General features: G+C 43.2%; 3 protein-coding genes across 15 annotated transcripts in view; 2 read left to right on the forward strand and 1 right to left on the reverse strand.

The window, feature by feature from the left end:
- Positions 1–6632, reverse strand: part of UBAP2L (ubiquitin associated protein 2 like) — a 42895-nt gene extending 36263 nt beyond the window's left edge. For 5 of the 10 annotated variants that reach the window (XM_082833252.1, XM_082833251.1, XM_082833250.1 and 2 more), the window contains exons 1-4: positions 6242–6284; positions 2044–2173; positions 751–828; positions 103–213 (exon numbers count right to left, since the gene is read on the reverse strand). In XM_082833252.1, coding sequence (XP_082689378.1) covers positions 103–213; positions 751–828; positions 2044–2133 — 279 coding nt within the window. In that variant the 5' untranslated portion in view covers positions 2134–2173; positions 6242–6284. Of the gene's footprint in view, positions 1–102; positions 214–750; positions 829–2043; positions 5571–6176; positions 6285–6538 lie in introns of those variants that run through there. The other 5 variants (XM_082833255.1, XM_082833254.1, XM_082833249.1 and 2 more) reach the window with 4 other exon arrangements.
- A 28-nt stretch (positions 6633–6660) lies between these two features.
- On the forward strand, positions 6661–15298 carry LOC309957790 (protein C1orf43 homolog). Of its 4 annotated transcripts, none has more exons than XM_082833259.1 (7): positions 6664–6875; positions 7267–7368; positions 10939–11056; positions 11270–11323; positions 11981–12147; positions 12235–12341; positions 14349–14445. In XM_082833259.1, exons 1-6 carry the CDS (start codon positions 6810–6812, stop codon positions 12295–12297), a joined length of 570 nt encoding a protein of 189 aa, XP_082689385.1. In that variant the 5' UTR covers positions 6664–6809; the 3' UTR covers positions 12298–12341; positions 14349–14445. The 4 variants fall into 4 exon arrangements, with proteins under 4 accessions (XP_082689384.1, XP_082689385.1, XP_082689383.1 ...); XM_082833257.1 differs by having other exon boundaries at positions 6666–6875; positions 12235–12293; positions 14349–15298; XM_082833258.1 differs by lacking the exon at positions 7267–7368 and having other exon boundaries at positions 6661–6875; positions 12235–12293; positions 14349–15298.
- A 261-nt stretch (positions 15299–15559) lies between these two features.
- On the forward strand, positions 15560–19127 carry CFAP141 (cilia and flagella associated protein 141; the record flags this gene model as incomplete). The annotated part of the gene is made up of 4 exons (XM_082858638.1): positions 15560–15658; positions 16009–16049; positions 18344–18473; positions 19026–19127. The coding sequence occupies 4 exons, from the start codon at positions 15560–15562 to the stop codon at positions 19125–19127; spliced, it is 372 nt and encodes a 123-aa protein (XP_082714764.1).
- Between the last annotated feature and the right edge of the window lie 1287 nt (positions 19128–20414).

Below are 20414 nucleotides of genomic sequence, written 5' to 3' on the forward strand. Positions count from 1 at the left end.
AAATACTGTGCTTTAAGGTGAGTTACCCCACTTGCTATTTCTGGAATTTACTAGCCTCTCAACGAGGGACCCACTTTCTAGAACACTTTATTAGCACTCTACCGTATCTGGGTTTCCTTCCAGCAGTACATTGATGGCTCTGTTGACATCTCCGTTGCAGTCATGCAAAGCAATGACACATTCATCCTGGTTCTTGCCTGTGATATCAATCAACTGAAAGAGAAAGATCAGCAACCATCATGAACAAGCCTGCACTCCCCACAAAAGAAAACTAGGTGGAAAAAAGGGAGAAGACACAGCTGAGTTTGAAAGAAGCAGGCTTAAAAAAGTAAAACATGCAGAATTTTGGTACTCTAGTTCCAAAAGCAAAATATTAACAACCTGTGATTAGGGATGGGGCAAAAGTATTTATAAAGCAGTTGAATAATACAGCATCTAATAGAGAATCAAATGCAGAAGCATACAGGATCCAGTATACCATGACTTGCCACATTTCCTAGATGCCACAACTATTCGAAGCTGCTGTACAATGGTATCAACAAAGTCATTCAATAAACAAGAGATTAAAATTAAGGTAAAACCTCTTTGAACAAGGTATCTGTCCAAAGGGGTACAATCAGACAATAAAAGCACTCATAATTCATTTAATACTATAGTGGAAAATATCCTGGTAGGCAGCAATTCTATTTAACTGTGCTTTGATCTTGATGTCTTTTTCCACAGCTTATGGCAAATTAGCAATACACTCACTTGTTTCACCTTTTCCTCAAAGTCAGCATCATTATGGTCCGAAATCATCTGTGCAAGTCGAATTTGTTCCGCAGTGGCCTAAGAAAGCGTGATCAAGAGACAACAGTTTAGAGAAATAAGAGGGATCTATATAGTCAACATTCATCATCTCCCACCCCAATTTCCTTCTCCTTGTTACAAATGACCAACTAATAAAACGCTACCACCATGACAACAAAGAGTGAAGCTGTGACTATTTCAAGCTACAATCTCTAAAAAAGCAGGGAGCTTTTTCACCTATGTTCACAGTTAAAGAGACTTTCACTTTGGGGTCACAGCACCACTTTGAAACGTCTGTGCCTTAATTCAATTTCATTTATTTGCAAAGTCATGTGTAAACCCTGTTCCTGATTCTGCAATGACCAATGCCACCCTTTTATTCCTTAGGGATGAGAATATCATTAAGGTTTAGTCTGAGGATACACTCGGCATATCTTCCAAGTATCCAGTGTATGTTTGTAAGATGTCAGAAATTTTAGCCCCAACTGAGATTAAGTACTAAAATTCTGCTAGAAATTCACCTGGAAAAAGAAGTGAAAGAAAAATGAATAAGAGGAAAGTTCTAGTCTTACATATTCAATTTAACTGACCATAAACAAATGCAAATTAATTCATTCATATTAGCTGCCAACAAATACCAGACTAGTTATTAAAAAAAAAAGATCATATCTAAATCCAACTTAAAAAAAAAAAGAGAGAACTCATAAACCTCAGCACCCAGGTGCCAAGGAGGTTAATTTACTCTTTAAAACTGAGCAATACTCTAGGGTGTCTCATCTGTTAATCTTGAAGGAACATAGTAAAGATGCTAACTCCTCATGGGAAAGGAAAAATCAGATTAGGCCTCAATGAGACCAGAGAGGAAAACAAAAGACAAGTTAGGGAAAAGAAGAGCAAAGGAAAGGAAGAAGGTGGCAAGACAAAGATTGGCTAGAGGGATATCAAAGTGCAAGGTCTAGGAAATAAGAAATGTATTGCTAAAACAACCCAGGTGAAGGAAGGAAAATGCTATCTTAGAGATACAAAGCACAGGACCCATTCTTTCCAAGCCTCATAATGCAGTAAATTAAGCCCATTGCATCACAGCATGTCATTAACAGTTACCAGGCCCCAAGTGAAAAGAGGCATGGATTAGAAAATAAGAATAACGAACCCAAACTAATAATCCAAAGCACAGAATGATGCTGCACTAGATGGAAACCTGTATCAACCAGCAAGGTTATCCCATGGATCCATATCCCTTGGGTTCTTTACCTGGGGCCGCTGCTTGTGCTGTGTCTGATTTTGGTTTTGAGGTGGTTCCCAGTTTCCCCGGGCTCGGTTAGTGCCCACCGACGTCATCATTTACAGTATATACAAATAACAGTATTTACAAGGTAGAATACTGAAAGATTTAAGAAAAAAAAAACAGTTTAGATGTTAAATGTGGGCAAAATGTTTTCAACCTCTCTTTCATCAGCACCTTTACCACTTTCACTTCTTTAAAGAGACAAACCAACATTCACCTGTTCTTAAGACAGATTTCCAGTATGATAAATTCCTTAGAGAACTATGACTATTTATCCATTTTTGTAAAACAAGAAATATATAAAACATGTGTTGTGATGGTTTGTTTTAAAGTTATGAGCACGATTTGGTTACAGTCCCCTATACGCAGCCTTTGTGAAGTTTTGCTATCTTGATAGTAAGCAAAACAATGTTAATAATCAAGTCTTCCAATAGGTGAAAATACCCAACGTCCCTTTGACAGAAGGAAAGATAATCAGCAAAGCCTGGAAACAAAAGCCTTCCAGGAAGGGGAATAGTCTACACTCCAAATAAAAACAATTTAAAATGCTGTACTCAACCTACCTTTGAAAACAGCTTTACCTGCCTTACAACCTTTTAAACGTAAGTTGCATGTGTCCTCCATCATTTGGGAAAGGACAAGCTCAAGCCTAGCCTCTTTCTTCCTCCCTCAAGTTTCTATCTCTCGGTATGGTGTGGGGGCACGTATCAGCCCCAGTGACTTTGCCCAGAATCTCAGTTCCTTGGATAATAATTCTAACATGCTGTTTTTGTGGCTGCTTCTGTGGCTGCTTCTGTTGGTTTCCTAAGTTCACAGTTCCAAGAAACCAGAATTGCAATTCCCCTCCACCACTCACCTTAATATATAGAGAATCCCAAATTTGTCCCAAACCAAAAGCATCTAGCACAGAGTTTTATTTGGAAGAAAGTGCTTCTGGGAAGTCATTTTAAACTTGAGACATTATTGCCAGCAAGATGACTTTGTTGAGTCTCTAGAGACATGGAACACACAGGGCCTTCCCAAAACCAGATCAGTTTTGTTAGTAACACTTCTAACAAGCAAAGATTCTACTGAATTTAAGTTGCCTTCATTGATACTTTGTTTTATAATGCAATCTCAGCTGTTGCATTTAGTAAACAAAGAAAACATTCATCATATGATGGAATGCTCAAAATAAGGTTACACTGCATTGTTTTACTCCCTGCCAAAGAGGACAAGTTTATACTTTTCTGCTCTATATTGAATTTTTTTTCATTAATGATACTTCATATAGGGTAATTCTAAGCTGCCCAGAAGACATTGATGGATTTGAGGGACAGGTAGGCTGGGCTTCTAAAGAAATATGCAAGGATTAATATTAGGAGACTGAATTTCACCTGTTTCTTGGGTCACAAAGAAAGCCAACTTCCCTGTGGATAAATTCTTCAGCCAGTTGGGTCAATATGTTACATAGGTCTTTGTTGTTTGATGCAGTCATTAAGAATTGAGTTTTACATTCCCTGTCACCAAGAAATATTTTTAAGGAAAGTTCATGGCTAATTTTTAACCATTACCTCTTCTCCCTACACAAATGTGCACAAAAAGGCCTGTAAATATGTATAGGTAGTACAGGATTATTTGATACACTGTAGTCCATTTTCCCAGGCTGCCATTATTGTCAAGTTCCAACACTTAATTTACAATAAACAAGTGTTATTCAACCAAGTACGCCTGGATTCAAATCAAACAGAAAAATAAAAAATATCAGGCTTTATTATAATTGACTCTAAGATGAACATTCTAACATGGGAGTGGCCTCTCCTGTAACTTACAAATATTGATTGCTTTCTACTCATCATGTGATTTCAATTTGTGAGCATGAGTTACACTGTGGATATGAATTTCAGGACTACCTGTATGGACAACTGCATGTACAGTACCAACCAATGTAAATACATTAAAAAGTCATTTTGAAAGCCACACAATTACTCAGGAAAGGGGAAAAAAAAAAATCCTCCTAATCACTCTTGCTATTAGCTTCCACTTCTCTCTTACAAATGCTTTGAAATGTGTGACTAAGACAATTTTACCACCTAGGTAGTAACAACACTGACCAAAAGATCAAAAGTAAGTGATGTGGGATGGATCACTGGAGGGCACAGAATTAGTAGCCTTTTAGTAGCAAGCAGAGACACATACCCAGAGTTATCACAGTGGAGATGAGGAATCTTGTTAAGTACTCTTTCTTAAAACATAAAAATATTTAAGGGAAGTAGGTGACAAGTATTGGAGACCAAGGGAATAGTGCAGGAACAAATACAGATTTCAACACAAGAGTGCCCTTGACTGTTTTCTGAAAACCAGCTACTTAAAAAAATAGCCAGAGAAATTTTACAGAAAAAAATAAATAACAAGTATTTATTGAGTATCTACTATGTGTCCAATACTTTAGAAAATACAAAAGCAATATGACTTGGTTGCTGCCCTCAGGGAGCTTACAATCTAATTTGAGAAACAATTCAGAAACTATGAAGCTGGAAGGGGGGTGGGTAAGGCTTACTACTTCTAACAGAGCAACTAATTCCCCTAGATGCTCTGTGGAAATGATCCCTGCATCCCCTTCCCCAACTTGAATCTAATTTAAAAAAGAGTACTTCCCAGTTAGGACACATTTGGCAACAAGGGGTTTTAAAAATCAAAATCCAAACAGTACGTTTTAAGGCCTTTCATCATTAGTTTACATGCCAGCAACACTTCCCGACTTCCCATTCACGACGGAAATAATCACTGAGATAGTCTAATCTTTAAGGACAATGGTTGTAGGATCTCAAAGCAGTTTTAACAACCCATAGACAGCCAAAACGTTTTACTTCTCCTGTATTTCAGGTTGTCACTGACCCTCATCACATCCCAGCAAGTCACATCAGACATCCATCCCCAAAGCAGAATATGGGTGGTGGAAGTGGTTGGGGAGAAGACAAAAAGGATTTCTCCATCTAATAATCAGGGACAATCAAAGGCAAAAGGGGTAACAATAACAACAAAAAAAAGGCCTGTTACTGTGGTGTTTTTCTTTCCACAACATCCTACACCAGAGATGGCTACATTTCAAGAACGGTGGAAAAGGAGCGGCCTCCTGTTTGTGACATCAGTTTGCAAAGCAATTTAAGGACTGTCCACAAGGTGAAGGGTCGAAGAAATTTGGAATTCCTGTCCCATTATAAGAAGAGTGAACACATACCCCACTGCTCTAATGACGTCCCTTAGGCGCAATATACCCTATGGGGGCCTTCAGGCCCAGCTTCCCAAATAACATTAATTGTTTGGGGTACCCAAAACTACAGTATGGAAGACAGAAAGCTAAAGACAGCAGCAAAAAAATATATTCCAAGAGCTGGAGCGGTGAGCAAGAAGGAAAGGTAATAAGAGGAGCTGACAAAGAGGCTGGAAACGGAGAGGGGACGCAAGCCCACGCGTGGAGGATGGGAGGCTCACCCCGCTCAGCGCCACATCGGGAGCTCCCGGGGCCAATCGCCTCCTTACCTCCCACCCGGAACAAATTAATCCTCCGCACTCCAAACTGAGGGCCACATGGGGGAGTTTGGGGCAGCTCCACCCCATCGCCCTTCCTCCCCCCCACACACCCCGCCACCCCCAAACCAGGCCGGATCCGGATCAGAGGAGGCCCGCAGAGGGTTGGAAAAGGAGGAGGCCCTCTCGTCTTCTCCACAGGCACCGGCCAGGGTACAGAGAGAGCCCTACCTCAGGCGGGGCCCAGGCCTAGCTCGCTCGCGCTCTTTCTCGCTCTCCCCCCTCTCAGGCTCTAGCCGCATGGCCCCCCCCTCCGGCTGCCCCAAGCCCCGCCCCGGCCACGCTCCCAAATCGAGGCCCCGGCTCTGGCGCGGCCCACTAGGCCGCGAACCCAACCATAAACAAAACCTCCAGCGGCCGACTCGGGGGGGGGGGGAGGGCGCAGGGCTCGCAGGACTAGGAGGGGGTGTACAGCGGGGAACACACGGTGCGGGGGGGCCTACCGAGGGAGGGGGATACGGCGGGGGTAGGAGAGAAAGGAGGGAGGGTAAAAGGGGGATCGTGGATTTAAAGGGGCCGCGGACAATACCCGGCCCCGCCGCGCTGCCGCCGCCACCGCCGCCGCCGCCAACGCCGCTGCGCTCCCAACTTTACCTCAGTCTCCTCCACACTGACACCCCGGGCCGCGCCGCCCCTGTCACGTGATATAAGGTTCCCTCCTCCCCACCCCCCTCCCTCCTTTTCCCTCTTGCGCTCGCTCTCGCGCCTTCCCCCTCCCACTTGCCTTCCTGCGTCCCCCAGCACGTGACGTGAAAAAGGACGCGCACGCAAGCGTGCGCGTGCCGCCTCGCCACGAGACACCTCATTCTGGCTCCGCGCATCCGCCCCGCCTCCTCCGCGGCGGCCCCGCCTCCACCACGTGACGCGCGGATAGCCTCCGTTTCCTCTTACTGGCGTAGTTCCGCGTCTCCGCACTGGTCGGTCCCGGTTGTCATTGCGTGCCTGAGTCACGTGCTGGGGGGAAGCGGGAAGGCGTCGTTCTTCTTTCCTAACCCCCCCCCCGTCCGCCATGTTTTCAGGCCCGGTCAGCCTTGGTCTTTCCCCGTAAGGAAATGGCCGGGGCGCTTCAGGGAACCCAGGCGCCGTTGCCTCGGCGCAGCCCGGGCTGACGAGGCAGGGCAGCGGGGTAAACCGGAGCGGTTCTGCGCGGGGTGGGGAGGCCATGGCGTCCGGCAGTAACTGGCTGTCCGGCGTGAATGTCGTGCTGGTGATGGCCTACGGGAGCCTGGTGAGGAGATTCCCCCACCCCATTTCCTGCTGTCGCCTCTGACCCAGTAGAGACCCTCCTCTTGAGCAGTTCCCGGTCCTCATTCTCCACCCACTCACCTGCGCTTTTTCTGGGCTTTAACTCCTATCCCAGGAGTACCTGGGAGCATAAGTCACCGACCGCCCCGCCCCTGGCCGAGAACCCTCCCCCTAAACCCTAGAATAAAGACCCCCAAGCCTCTACGCTACAGGCTTGTCTATGTCCACGCCATCGCTGACGGCCTTGCTTTGTCCCAGCTTATACCCCAAAGCATTCGTGAGAGGCCGAATTGAGGGATTTGAAATGAAGGCATGCCTTTTTTTGGTCTAACTTTTTAATTCTAGGTTATTTACTTTTCATATCTTTTGGACAGGTGTTTGTACTGCTATTTATTTTTGTGAAGAGGCAAATCATGCGCTTTGCGATGAAATCCCGAAGGGGACCTCATGTCCCTGTGGGACACAATGCCCCCAAGGTAGGTCCTTAAGTCATGAGATAGGCCCGGTTTTCCAGATCCATTAGGGCCCAGAATGAGATTTCCTTTGCCTTTAGAAATGACTTAATTCCCGTGTTTCCTTGTTCAGTTACCCATGTGTATATTAGTATATTCTATATTAGTATATTGAGCAATAAAGGTCATCTTGGGTCTTGGCTTACCTGCTCACTGCCGTGGCACAGCAAGTAGCTTATCCAGGGACTTCAGTTTCTGCATCTGCAGAATGAAGGACTTGGATGAAAATTCCCAACTCTCTATGGTATGATGTTTCCCAGTTCAATTTAAACTACCCAGTGTTTAATGTTTGGGGTTTTTTTTTTTTTTTTTTTGATTTAGGATGGGGTTAGAGTGGTTAGAATTAGCCCCAGATCGGTGAGAAGGGTTGCCATTGCAAAACTTTAGATTTATAAGGGCCCCATAAATCATCTAGGTCTATCATTCATGTTACCAACTGAAATCTAAGAAAAGGAAGCAGCTTACTGGAGGACATACAGGAAGTGAATAACGAAGCAGTCTCTGTCTGTACTTTCTCCTTAGGTAATTGTTTTCCTTACCTTGGCTTTAAATATCTACTGTTGAAATTTTATTTCTATCCCATTCCTCCTTCCTGAGTTCCATCTTTGTGTATCCAATTGCCTACCTAACATTTCCAATTAGATGTCTGATAGGCATCTCAAACCTAACATGTTCTAATGCCCCACAGAACTCGTAATGCCCCCAACTGCCACCCCCATCCTGCTTCTTCCGCCTTACACTTCTGGGTAAAGGTTGCCTGCTGTCCTTACCAACCTCCTTTTGTATGGCTCTTCCCTGATCACTGGGATCCAGCTACACTGGTTGAATTTCTTTATGTGTGCTGTCACTGTGGCCTAGAATGATCTACCTCTGGTTTTCACTTGGCTAGCTCATTTGATCTTTAGAACTTACCTCAAATACTATTTGCTACAAAGAGGAATGCTTATGACCCATTATAAGGTAGATCTTTGTTTTCAGATAGCATTTTACTACAAATATTCTTTTATGTTTATTTGTTTATTTTTTTATGTTTATTTGTTTAATGCCTCTCTCTTCTCTAAGCTGTAAGAATGTATACACCATGCCAGTTATGTTCACTGCTGTAGAGCCAGGGCCTACACATAGTAATAATTCATTGTTGAGTGAAAAGCAGGTTAGTGGGAGGGCTAGAGCTAGGACACAAAACTCCTAGAGCAATGTCCTTTCATTAACTAGTACTGTAACCCTCCTCTCATTGTTCTTTGCTGATATATTTCATGGAAAGCCTCAAAGATGATGTTGTGGCCTGAAACCTCAACAGTGCTTCCACATTCTCCCAGTTCTCCAAATGCCAGCTGCCTCCCATAAGAAGGATATAGGGTTAGTTTCCAGTATGTCATGAGCCAATCAAACCTTTGACTATTTAGGATCTCCCAACCTCAGACTAGATGAGATCAAGATTCCTTTTGCTCTAAAATGTTCTGGCTAAATTCTCATCCATTGCTGGTGGAAGTACAGACTAGTAAAAGTGCTTTGGAAAATATTGGGGTATTGTCTAGTAAGGTTGCAAATGTACCTAATCCATAGCCCAGCAATTCCACTCCTACCATAGAGAAATTAATTTTTGTTCATGTGTACCAGAAAACACGTACAAGAATACTCACAGCATTGTTTCTAATATATATTTTTTTAAAGCTGTTACTCTAAATGTCCATTTGAGAATGGATATATAATAACGTAATAGTATTCTGGAACACTATAAGGAATGAAAATAAACTGAAGATAAGTATATGAACACAAGTGAATCTCCAAAATACTTTTGAGTGGAAAAAGTAAATCACAAACATGAATGAATCTCAAAACTATGCCAGGTGAAAAAGTGCCAGAAAGCCATTCACAAAAGAATACGTACTGTATGATTCCATTCCATTTGTATGGAATTCTAGAACAGGAGGAACTATATCGATAGAAAGCACATCAGTGTTCCCTGGGGCATGAAGCGGGAGGTTGCCTGCAAAGGGGGATGAAGAACGTTTTGGGGTGATGAAAGTGTTCTGTATCTTTTTTTTTTTTTAATAAATTTATTTATTTATTTATTTTTGACTGCATTGGGTCTTCGTTGCAATGTGCGGGCTTCTCATTGCAGTGGCTTCTCTTGTTGCAAGCACGGGCTCTAGGCACGCGGGCTTCAGTAGTTGTGGCACGTGGGCTCAGTAGTTGTGGCTCGCGGGCTCTAAAGCACAGGCTCAGTAGTTGTGGTACACGGGCTTAGTTGCTCCGCGGCATGTGGGATCTTCCCGGACCAGGGCTCAAACCCATGTCCCCTGCATTGGCAGGCGGATTCTCAACCACTGCGCCAACGGGGAAGTCCAGTGCTCTGTATCTTGATTGGGATAGTGGTTGAATGGATGTATTCATTTGTCAAAAATTGTCAGACTACACACTTAAAATAGATATATTTTATTGCGTGTAAATTAAACCTCAGTAAAATTTATTTAAAACTTTAAAAGATAGGTTGCAGAGCAATTCAAAAAGTATTTTTCCAAAAAATATATATGTATATATTTTCCATTTGTATAAAGTTCAAAACCAGGCAAAGCTAAACATCTTCCTCAGGGTGATGTGATAAAACAGCAAAGAAAAATAAAACTTGAGAAGTTAAGGTTGGAGGTTGCATTCAATCGGGTGGACACACAATGCTTCCAAGTCATTGGTCATATTCCAGTTCATAAATTGGATAGTGCATACAGGTTTGCATCTTAATGAATTTTGTAATTAAGGTGTATATATATGTCAAATGTATTCTATGAATGACATATTTCACAATAGAAGTTCCTAAATGTCACAAGAAAATACTTGCTGGGACTCTGGCAACCCTCTTAAGATAGATGAATATGAAACCGTTAACAGTGTTTGCTTCTGGGTAAGTGGGGGTGACACCTTTCTTATCTTTTTGAATTACCTACTTAAAAAATTAAATGTGCTCTAGAAGAAAGCCTCTAGAAATCCTGTGGTCCACCAGGTAGGGATAGTTCCCAAACTTCTAAACCACATACAGATCTTACAGGTTTTTAGAGTAGATTATGACTTCCAGTTGATGTCCATTTTTTCCCAGCTCAGGAAATTCATTATGACACCTAACCAAGATTCTTCTAAATCCTGTCAAGGGAACTTCCCTGGTAGTCCAGTGGTTGAAACTGCACTTCCACTGCAGCGGGTGCGGGTTTGATCTCTGCTGGGGGAACTAAGATCCCGCGTGCCACTCAGCGCCCCCCAAAATTTCAGTTGAAAATCAGAAATAATGGTGTAGAGCTTGAAGGAATTCTGGCAGGTTAAAAGATCTAGCTTAGAGATAGGCAGTTTGGAGAGGTTCTTAGCGAACCCAGCCCCATTCTTTATTAAATTCTTGAGTCTTACCTGGCAATTTCATTATCCAAATGAGCATTTTCTCTGCTTCTGTTGTCTTAGTTGTTCACCTGCTCTGCCCCTTTTCCAGACTGATGGGAAGCAAAGTACAGGCTAAGTGACTGTGTATTCTTTTCTCCACACGAACAGGACTTAAAAGAGGAGATTGATATCCGACTATCCAGGGTTCAGGATATCAAATATGAACCTCAGCTCCTTGCAGATGATGACGCAAGACTGCTGCAGCTGGAAACCCAGGGAAATCAAAGTATGTGACATACTTTTGGAGGATACCTCAGTGAGGGGTCTCACAAACGCAGAATTCCTTTGCTCTCAGAGTTATAAACATAGCTGCTGGCAGACTCAGCAGCTGTGGGTCCTTGTTACTGGGTATATGTCAGATGTGGGAGGCTCTTTAAGCTTCCTGGAGTTTGGAGAATCTTTTGAGGGTTATACCTGAGACCAGTCTCTTTCTTAACAGATTGCTACAACTATCTATACAGGATGAAAGCTCTGGATGCCATCCGTGCCTCTGGTAAGGGCTGCTCAGCAGCCGTTCCGGATCCTGAAAGCTCACCTGGGGAAGAGAGGGAGGAACCCACTTTATGTGTTAGAATTTGTCCTTTCTGCACATCTCCGGCTGGTAGGAATTTCCTAGTTTTGAGAGTACTGGGTTACTATTTTACCTAAGGAAAATGATGTATGTAAGTTATTTTTCTCCAAAGAATCTGGATTTGTTTTGTCCTTTCTAGACCTTTAGTTTCATGAACTAGATGGTGGTACTTTGCTTGTTTTCCCACAAAAGACAGGCAGCATCTGCTTTTTCACCAAGCCTACTTAGATGGTTCTTGAATTCTTTTCTATATGACCATTGTCAGAAATGCTCTTGAATTTTTTACATATGACCATTGTCAGAAATGCTCTATCTCTACCAAAACATAGTTAATATCTTAAACTATGGGTAAATAGGGTAAATAGGAAAATGACACTATTGTGTGTCGTTGGTATAGTTTAACAGTTGTATTGCCACCACCATATGACCACTCAGATATAGCTCTATATCTCTGGTCTTCTGAATTCTCTTAGAATTTCCCCCCAACTCACTCATTGGACCTATTTGTAAGTTTGGGAAATTAATTAGAAAGACTAAACAAATGGGAAAGGGGGTATCATTGTTCTATTATCTCCATAGAGATCCCATTTCATGCTGAAGGCCGGCATCCCCGTTCCTTAATGGGCAAGAATTTCCGCTCCTATCTGCTAGATCTTCGAAACACTAGTACTCCTTTCAAGGGTGTGCGCAAGGCCCTCATTGATACCCTGCTGGATGGCTATGAGACAGCCCGCTATGGGACAGGGGTAAGCCAGATGGCCACTTTTTCCTTCAGGGAACTAAAGGGATGCCCCAGACTGAGAGATCCTCATTCTTCCTTCCTCTTTCTTCAGGTCTTTGGCCAGAGTGAGTACCTGCGCTATCAGGAGGCCCTGAGTGAGCTGGCCACAGTGTGAGTTTGGAGGGGAACATGTCAAAGGGAGCTGGTTAGAGAATACAGGTAGTGCTGGACTGTTCCCACAGTGAGATGACCTTCAAAAGCACTGTGAACAAAATCTATGATAACATAAGAGTTGTCAGGTCCTAGACTGTTAGAGCAGCTTCTTGCTCACATTGGAAAGCAGATGCTGCTCTACAAGCTAATAAGAGAAGTTTCTCCTACTATTGTGCATCTCTTTTTCTCTTGTTTTTGTTTTTTGTCCAACTCAGTAAAATGTCAGAATTGGTATAACCTATTACACCAATAAAGGGAATAAAATAAAGTTTTTCAGCACACAAAGATGCCTTCTCTTCAGGGCCCCAGTGTCATCCTTTTGTGCCTTGGTTCGATAAAAGAATTAAATGCCAACCATTTTTATTACCACTTAAAGTATCAGTAACCCTATCTGAAACAAAAGGTGTCACTAAAGAATCAGCTGCCGAGGGCTTGTGTTATAGAAGAGACATCATGATTTTTCTCTGGGAACTTTTTTTTTTCCATTTATGTTATGGCCACATCACAATTCCTCTTTTTTTTTTAATGTTATGTATTTTATTTATTTATTATCTTTTTTGGCTGTGTTGGGTCTTCGTTGCGGTGCACGGGCTTCTCATCGCAGTGTCTTCTCTTGTTGCGGAGCACGGGCCCTAGAGCATGCGGGCTTCAGTAGTTGTGGCTCTCAGGCTCTGGACTGCAAGCTCAGTAGTTGTGGCGCACTGGCTTAGTTGCTCCACGGCGTGAGGGATCTTCTCAGACCAGGGATCAAACTCATGTCCTCTGCATTGGCAGGCGGATTCTCAATCACTGCACCACCAGGGAAGTCCCTCACTGGGAACATTTTATATACGTACTAACAAACCTTCATTATGTTGTTTATGCATACGTGTAACTGAAAGAGTAAAGAGGGAAAGCCAGTCTAGAATAAAAAGTTAGTTACCAGCCGTGAAAAGAGTACATCTGTTTTCTGCTGTGTTGATTATGGCTCTTTCTCCGAAGATAAGGGGTATGTCTGTCCTGTCTTCTCTCTGTTCTTAAAAATAGACTACCTTGTTCTAAAGACAAAAGGTTCTAGTAAAAACTACTTAGAAAACTAATAAAAATGAACATGTGGAAAGGAGCATTTGGTCTAGAAGTCAGGCAGGAGGCCTGTTCAAAATTCAGTTTCTTTGAAAGACAAATAGTGTATGATTCCACTTATGTGAGGTATCTGGAGTAATCACATTCATAGAGACAGAAAGTAGAGTGGTGGTTGCCAGGAGCTGGAGGAAAGGGGGAATAGGGAGTTGTTTAATAGGCAGAGAGTTTGTTTTACAAGATGAAAAGAATTCTGGAGGTTGGTTGCACAACAATGTGAATGTACTTAACACTGCTGAACTGTAAACATTTAAAAATGGTTAAGATGGTAAATTTTACATGTATTTTACCACAATTTAAAAAAAATTTAGTTTCTTTGATCTCTAGTTTCTAGAAAGTTTCAATGAGTATATTGAAGAGTAAAGGCTCTGAAATCTGACATACTTAGGTTTGAATCCCAGCTGTCTGTCTCTTACTAGCTTTGTGACCTCAGGCAACTTACTGGATGGACCCTCAGTTTCCTAACCTGCAAAAGGGGATGATACCACCCTATAGGAATAGTGGGATGTTAGTAAATTACATGTTGGTAAAGCACCAGGTTTAATGTCCTAATAAGTGCTCAGTAGTTAACTTCAATATTATTTTTTGTTATTCAGTTGTTTCAAGGGACTGGGAGTATATTAATGGCATGCACACATTAGGTGGATCAGCAGAATTAAAAGTTTTCTTTAAGCACAGTGAAATGAAGAGGTTGAGTCAGAGGCAGGGACTCAGTGGGAAAATTGGTTTCTCTGCTATTTCTAGGCTACCAGATGAGATTTTAGTAACTAGTTTATAAGGTAGGACAGAGACCATTTGTGGCTACAGCTGCATTTATAGGATGGATAAGCCTTGAATTGTTTTCTTCCATTAGTCCTCATTCTGTCCGTGACCTGCCGTCTTTGTTTTCTTCAGGGTCAAAGCCCGAAGTGGGAGCTCTCAGCGACAACATCAGTCAGCAGCCAAAGACCTAACCCAGTCTCCTGAAGTCTCCCCAACAACCATCCAGGTGACATACCTCCCCTCCAGTCAGAAGAGTAAACGTGCCAAGCACTTCCTTGAATTGAAGAGCTTTAAGGACAACTATAACACACTGGAGAGTACTCTGTGATGGAGCTGAAGAACTCTCACTGTTGATGAAGCCAGACAGACTGCAGTGTGCTTGCCAGGCAGCCCTCAGGTCAATCTGGCTCAGCAGCCCGGACTGGATCAGCTGAAGCTCTGGTTAAGTTCAGAGCTCTTAGAGTTCATGCCTAGAGATCATTCTCCCACCCTCTCTTACGGCCAGTTTCAGAACATCAGTTAAGACTTTATTTTCCCTTGGTAGCACTTTTCTCTGGAGTTGAATTCAGATGTTTTTCTTAATATTTCTGTTAAAGCTTCCTTAAAAATCCTCACTTGGTTTTAATCATGGTTCATCTGTTCTTTTCCAGACTATAAATAATCCCAAGGGTGAGAGTTGGGATGATGGGACTTGGTGTCTTGTCTTCTGTATCTGTCCCTTCGAACACAGTTGAATGGGAACCATTTGGGTTTGAGACATCTAAGAGTTCATTGGTGGGAAAGGTATACAGGAACTGGTGGGGAGATTGGGTGAGGCCATGAGTGGTATGTGGAACAACTTACCCTGGTGCTCCACTTAAACCAGGATGTGTTGAAACATTAACACAACTTCCCTGGCGTGCAAGGATCTGCCTTCTACTTTCATTCCATACCATCATGAATAAAGTGAAAAGGGAATGTTTTGACACCTGACATAATCCCATTCCTCCTCATGTGTGGGGTAGTGTGAAGGAATGGTCAGACCAATATATTGGTCTGACTTTATATAAACTATTTAATAAAATGAACAATTAAAGAATAAAGCATATGATTCATTCCTTTATAGTTGTCTTTTAATAAAACAGGCATGTGATATGCTCTCTGGACCTAGAACCATACAGATACTCCTTGGGACCACAAAAGAAGAAATCCTGAAATGTGACTGTGGTCCTTGCTCATAGAATTGCCTGTGTCACTAATAGAAGGCTGGAGAACGAGGATTCCCTTCAGGTCTCCAGGGCAACAGGCCAGGTGACCAATCAACTCCTAGGCCTAGGCTCATTGTTGGAGGTGTAAGTGTTGCTATGACTACTGAAACCTTGGTGACTGAAAACAAAGTAGAGCCTGTTCAGTCTCCTAAGACTACATCGAGCAAGTTTGTAGACATGTCTGTGGAAAAGATGGTAAAAGTAGAAGTATGCAGAGTTGGAAAAGGGGCTGGTTTGGATGCGTTTCCCTGGATGAGGTTTCCAGATCAATTTACCAGAAATGGACAGATGTAACAGAAGGGTAGTAGCAGGAGTGGGAGATGATGTCTGGCACATAGTAGGTGTTCAGATATTTGTTGCATACTAACCACTGCATGTTACCTTTGATCCATTCTGAAAGGAGTAGGACTTTCTCCCCACCTCCCCTAGGAAATTGGCTACTCCCTGTCTCTAAAGGGAAAGGTCTATGTGTCTCCCACTATGATAGGGTACTGAGTGAGGTACTGGAGATCAAGGCAGATCAACAGAACTCCCTTTTCTTGCAGAGTTTTCAAAGGGCTCCGGGACTTAAGAAGATGGTGGACAGGTAATCTCTGCTTCTATCCCTTCCCTTAGCCTTCAGATTGACCTTTTCACCCTCCTGTCCTGAAGCCACTTCTGAGATCTGCTCCATCTTGTTAGGGGCTCCTGAAGAATGCAAACAGGTATGGGAGGGGCAAGAAGCAGTCCTTGTTCTCACAAGCAGAGATCAGCCTCGTAGTGCCCACTCGGTTAGGCTACGTAGGCAATGGTTATTGTCCCTGGCTTCCCATTCTCTGAAGGAAAATTGGAGCAAGTTTTTGTTGTTTTCTTTTTTTACTTTTTAAGGAAAATTCAAGTATTTGTTGCCCAGCATTGCACTAACCATGTGGTAGGTATGCAGTCGGTATTTATTGAATGAATGAATGAGAAAACTCAAAAGATTAGGCTGTATATCTCCATCACCTGGGGAGCTCTTTTCTTTGTTGTTGTTGTTGTTTTTTTTGCGGTATGCAGGCCTCTCACTGTTGGGGCCTCTCACGCAGGCTCAGCGGCCATGGCTCATGGGCCCAGCCGCTCCGCGGCATGTGGAATCTTCCCGGACCGGGGCACGAACCCGTGTGCAGGTGGACTCTCAACCAGTGCACCATCAGGGAAGCCCGGGGGAGCTTTTTTAAAAAACACACGTCTTAACCCAGAAGATTCTAAGATGGTCTGGGATTAGATAGGATAAGCCTGTTTTTTAAGGTTTCATAGGTTATATCCAGAGGTAGCAAGGATGTGAGGTAAGAAGAATGCATATAGTGTTAGTGGGAATCAAGATTGATGCAACCTTTTTTCTTTTAATTTTGTTTGTTTATTTTTGGCTGCGTTGGGTCTTCTTTGCTGCGCGCAGGCTTTCTCTAGTTGCAGTGAGCGGGGATACTCTTCATTGCAATGCATGGGCTTCTCATTGTGGTGGCTTCTCTTGTTGCGTTGCACGGGCTCTAGGCGCACAGGCTTCAGTAGCTGTGGCATACAGGCTCGGTACTTGTAGCTCACGGGCTCTAGAGCACAGGCTCAGTAGTTGTGGTGCACCAGCTTAGTTGCTCCACGGCATGTGGGATCTTCCCAGACCAGGGCTACGAACCCGTGTCCCCTGCATTGGCAGGCAGATTCTTAACCACTGTGCCACCAGGGAAGTCCCTGATGCAGCCTTTTTTATGAAATCTATCAAAATTTTAAATTCACATATCCTTTGAACTGGCAACTCTACTTCTAGGAATTTACTTTACACACATATACCTGCAAAAGCACTAGAATGTACATACATGAGTATTCATGACAGCATTGTTTATGAAAATAAAAAAGCTAGAAACAACATGTAGCTGGTTAAATTATGATACAAAAATACTGGACAGCCTTTAAACAGAACAAAGTAAATCTCTTTGTGCTGATACAGAAAGTCCAAATTGTTAAGTAATACTGCTTATGTAAACATGATTTCATGTTAAAAAAAATTAAAAGATAACACTTACTGATATAGAGAAGTTTTCTGTAAGGATACACAGGAAACTGATAACTTTGTTGAGAAGGACTGGGGCCGAAGAATGAAGCTTTCACTTTTTGTTTAATATCTATTTCTGTATCAATTTAATTTTTCAGCCATCTGTAAAAAATACTTGATTTTTTAAAAAAATGTCAACAGGAGGGGCTTCCCTGGTGGCGCAGTGGTTGAGAGTCCGCCTGCCGATGCAGGGGACACGGGTTCGTGCCCCGGTCGGGGAAGATCCCACATGCCATGGAGCGGCTGGGCCCGTGAGCCATGGCCGCTGAGCCTGCGCGTCCGGAGCCTGTGCTCCACAACGGGAGAGGCCACAACAGTGAGAGGCCCACTTACCGCAAAAAAAAAAAAAAAAAAAAAGTCAACAGGATTATCTGAACAGAGGATGTGTGTGTGTGTGTGTGTGTGTGTGTGTGTGTGTGTGTGTGAGAGACATACATATATTCCTCTTATATATTAGAAAACCTTAATTCAGACCTAGCCAGGACTAAGTATCACTGGTATGATGGAAGGAATTAATCCTTAGATTGGATTTGATACCCAGGTCTACCATTAAGTGACCTTGGGCAACTCACCTGAACTTTAAAGTTTCCTTGTCTGTATAATGCAAAAATTAATATCTATGACACATGGTTATTATGATGATTGAGTGACATAATATACTAGGTTCTAAGTCAGTTCTAGTTATCCTTTCAAGGAGTTTGCAGTCTTCTCAGGATGGCACAGAAGTTCTGGTGAAGAAGCAGCCTCACTGATGGCATTTTTGTCTCCACTCCTGACTTTAACCCATTCAACCCCTACCTTTCTGCCTGGGACAGGTGGCGTAATTCACACACTCACTGTCTGTGGCAGATGACATTAAGCCAGAGGAGAAACCCATATGCCATCCTAAGGATGCAGGACACTATGGTGCAGGAGTTGGCACTGGCCAACAAGCAATTACTGATGGTGAGTTCTAGCAAGGGTGACCTGAAGTTTCAGCCCCTACTGCCCTGTGCCTTTGCCCACTGGGATTCCCAAGCTCTTAGTCTCTGCCGTTATACCAGAGCAGCAACTCTTTAACTGTAAAACCAAAGCTCCTTTTCATTGATTCTTTGCATCCAGTTGCAGAGTCCCAAACTGAAGTCTAGTCTTTGCTCCTCTCGCCTTGGTAAGACTGCTTCTTAGTGCCTAATACCTGCCTCTTGGAACCTCTCTCTCCCTGGAGTCCCCAGTTGCTGTCATGTCACCATCTTTGTATCCAAGGTGCCTAGAAAAGTTTCTGGTTCATGGTATGTTCTCAGCAAATATTTGCTGAACATTGGAGCTTCACCCATGGGGAAAAAAAATGGGTAGGCTTCCCCTCCAATGGTTCAGCCTCTATGCTACTGCCTAGCTTATGTCACAGCTAAGTCCAGATCCAAGAGAACACCGGTGATGGGAAAGCAACCAGGGAGAAAGAATGAGAAAGGTGGGTAAACAGAGGGCAAACATGACACTCTATTCTCCCCTCCCCACCAGGTCCGTCAAGCTGCCCTGCACCAGCTGTTTGAAAAGGAGCATCGGCAGTACCAACAGGAACTAAATCAGATGGGCAAAGCTTTTTATGTGGAGAGACTCTAATGGCATTTGAAACATTGTCCTTCCATTCTCACCATACCTGCTAACCTAGATTTCTTGAGCCCCACCACCTTCAGCTTCCTTCCCAAAACTCACCTGGATCTAGTTATGTGCCCAGGACTCAAGACAATGCTCCAACTCTCACCTCTGGTGCCCCTGTCAACCCCCTGGTGCTATAGGTGAAACAATCTATTAAACAATGGTAAAAACAAGAGTGACGCCTTGTGGTCAGAATGACATATGCGGTGTTGATGTGAGTGGGGGGAGGGGAGGTGGATAGAGGCACAATGTGAGAAGCGAATCCTGATTTGGTTTAACAAATAAAGCTAGTTCTTAAAGGTTCAAACCTGGACTACTGGCTCATTCTTTCAGCCCTAAATCTTGATCTGTTTCAAAAGTGCTTATTCACAGCTGCCATAATCTTAATAGAGCTTTCTGGATTTTGCTCACCACCTCTCTGATCTCACTTCCACTGATTTTTTCTGTATACTTGGACAAATAGCTCTGACTATGGCTATTAATCCACGGGTACTATGGTGCTTGATGTCAGTAGGCCTGGATTTTAGGTTCTGACTTGGCAGTTATTGTGAGACCTTGGACAAGTCTCTTTCATCTGGATTTCTGCCTGAATTCCCACCTTGGCAAAATAACGGGGTTCCAGACTCAAATGCCTTCAGGAGTCCGGCAGTTATAAGGGAATAAGGGATGGTGGGATTTATGGGGGACTGGAAAGAGCATGTGAAATCTAAATGCATTCAAAATTCTTAAAAGTACTGATTAATCATTTGCATCTATAGGCCATAGAGAACTTTACTTATAAAGATCCGCTTTACATACAAATGACATCTCAAGCCAGAGAGACTCCCACTCTGCATCCAGTAACAGGTGCAGGAACACGCCCTCACTCTCTGATGTAATTGCCATCACAGGTACTTTTCCCTGTTCCCTCACCTTGCCATCTGCATGCTCATTGGTTACTCATCCTTTCCACACTGATGGTTTCCTGCCCTCAAACTCCATGTGGCTCTGTCTGCACTGCAAAACTCGCACCTTTTCTTTCTCCCCTCCCCCAAGTCTGCCTCTGTCCTTCAATATGCATTTTTCATCTTAGCTCAGAGCTTCTCCTTCCTCCTTTCCCTACACACCCCACTGATAAGGAGCATAGAGAAGCAGCAAGGTATAAAGAGAAAAACACACGCTATGGAGTCAGGTGTGCATTCAAAGTCTGACTTCACCTCTTAATTTTGTCACCATGTGTAAGTTACTTCTCTGAGCCTCAATTTTCTCTTC

The sequence above is a fragment of the Leucopleurus acutus genome (genome assembly GCF_964270905.1).
Source record: "Leucopleurus acutus genome assembly, chromosome: 2".
Taxonomy (NCBI): Eukaryota; Metazoa; Chordata; class Mammalia; order Artiodactyla; family Delphinidae; genus Leucopleurus; species Leucopleurus acutus.

Coding starts and splice junctions, on each gene's coding strand:
- LOC309957790 (XM_082833257.1), top strand. CDS start 6,810: ATGGCGTCCGGCAGTAACTGGCTGTCCGGCGTGAATGTCGTGCTGGTG. Junction 11,057..11,269: donor GGAAACCCAGGGAAATCAAA/GTATGTGACATA, acceptor CTTTCTTAACAG/ATTGCTACAACTATCTATAC. Junction 12,148..12,234: donor CAGCCCGCTATGGGACAGGG/GTAAGCCAGATG, acceptor CTCTTTCTTCAG/GTCTTTGGCCAGAGTGAGTA.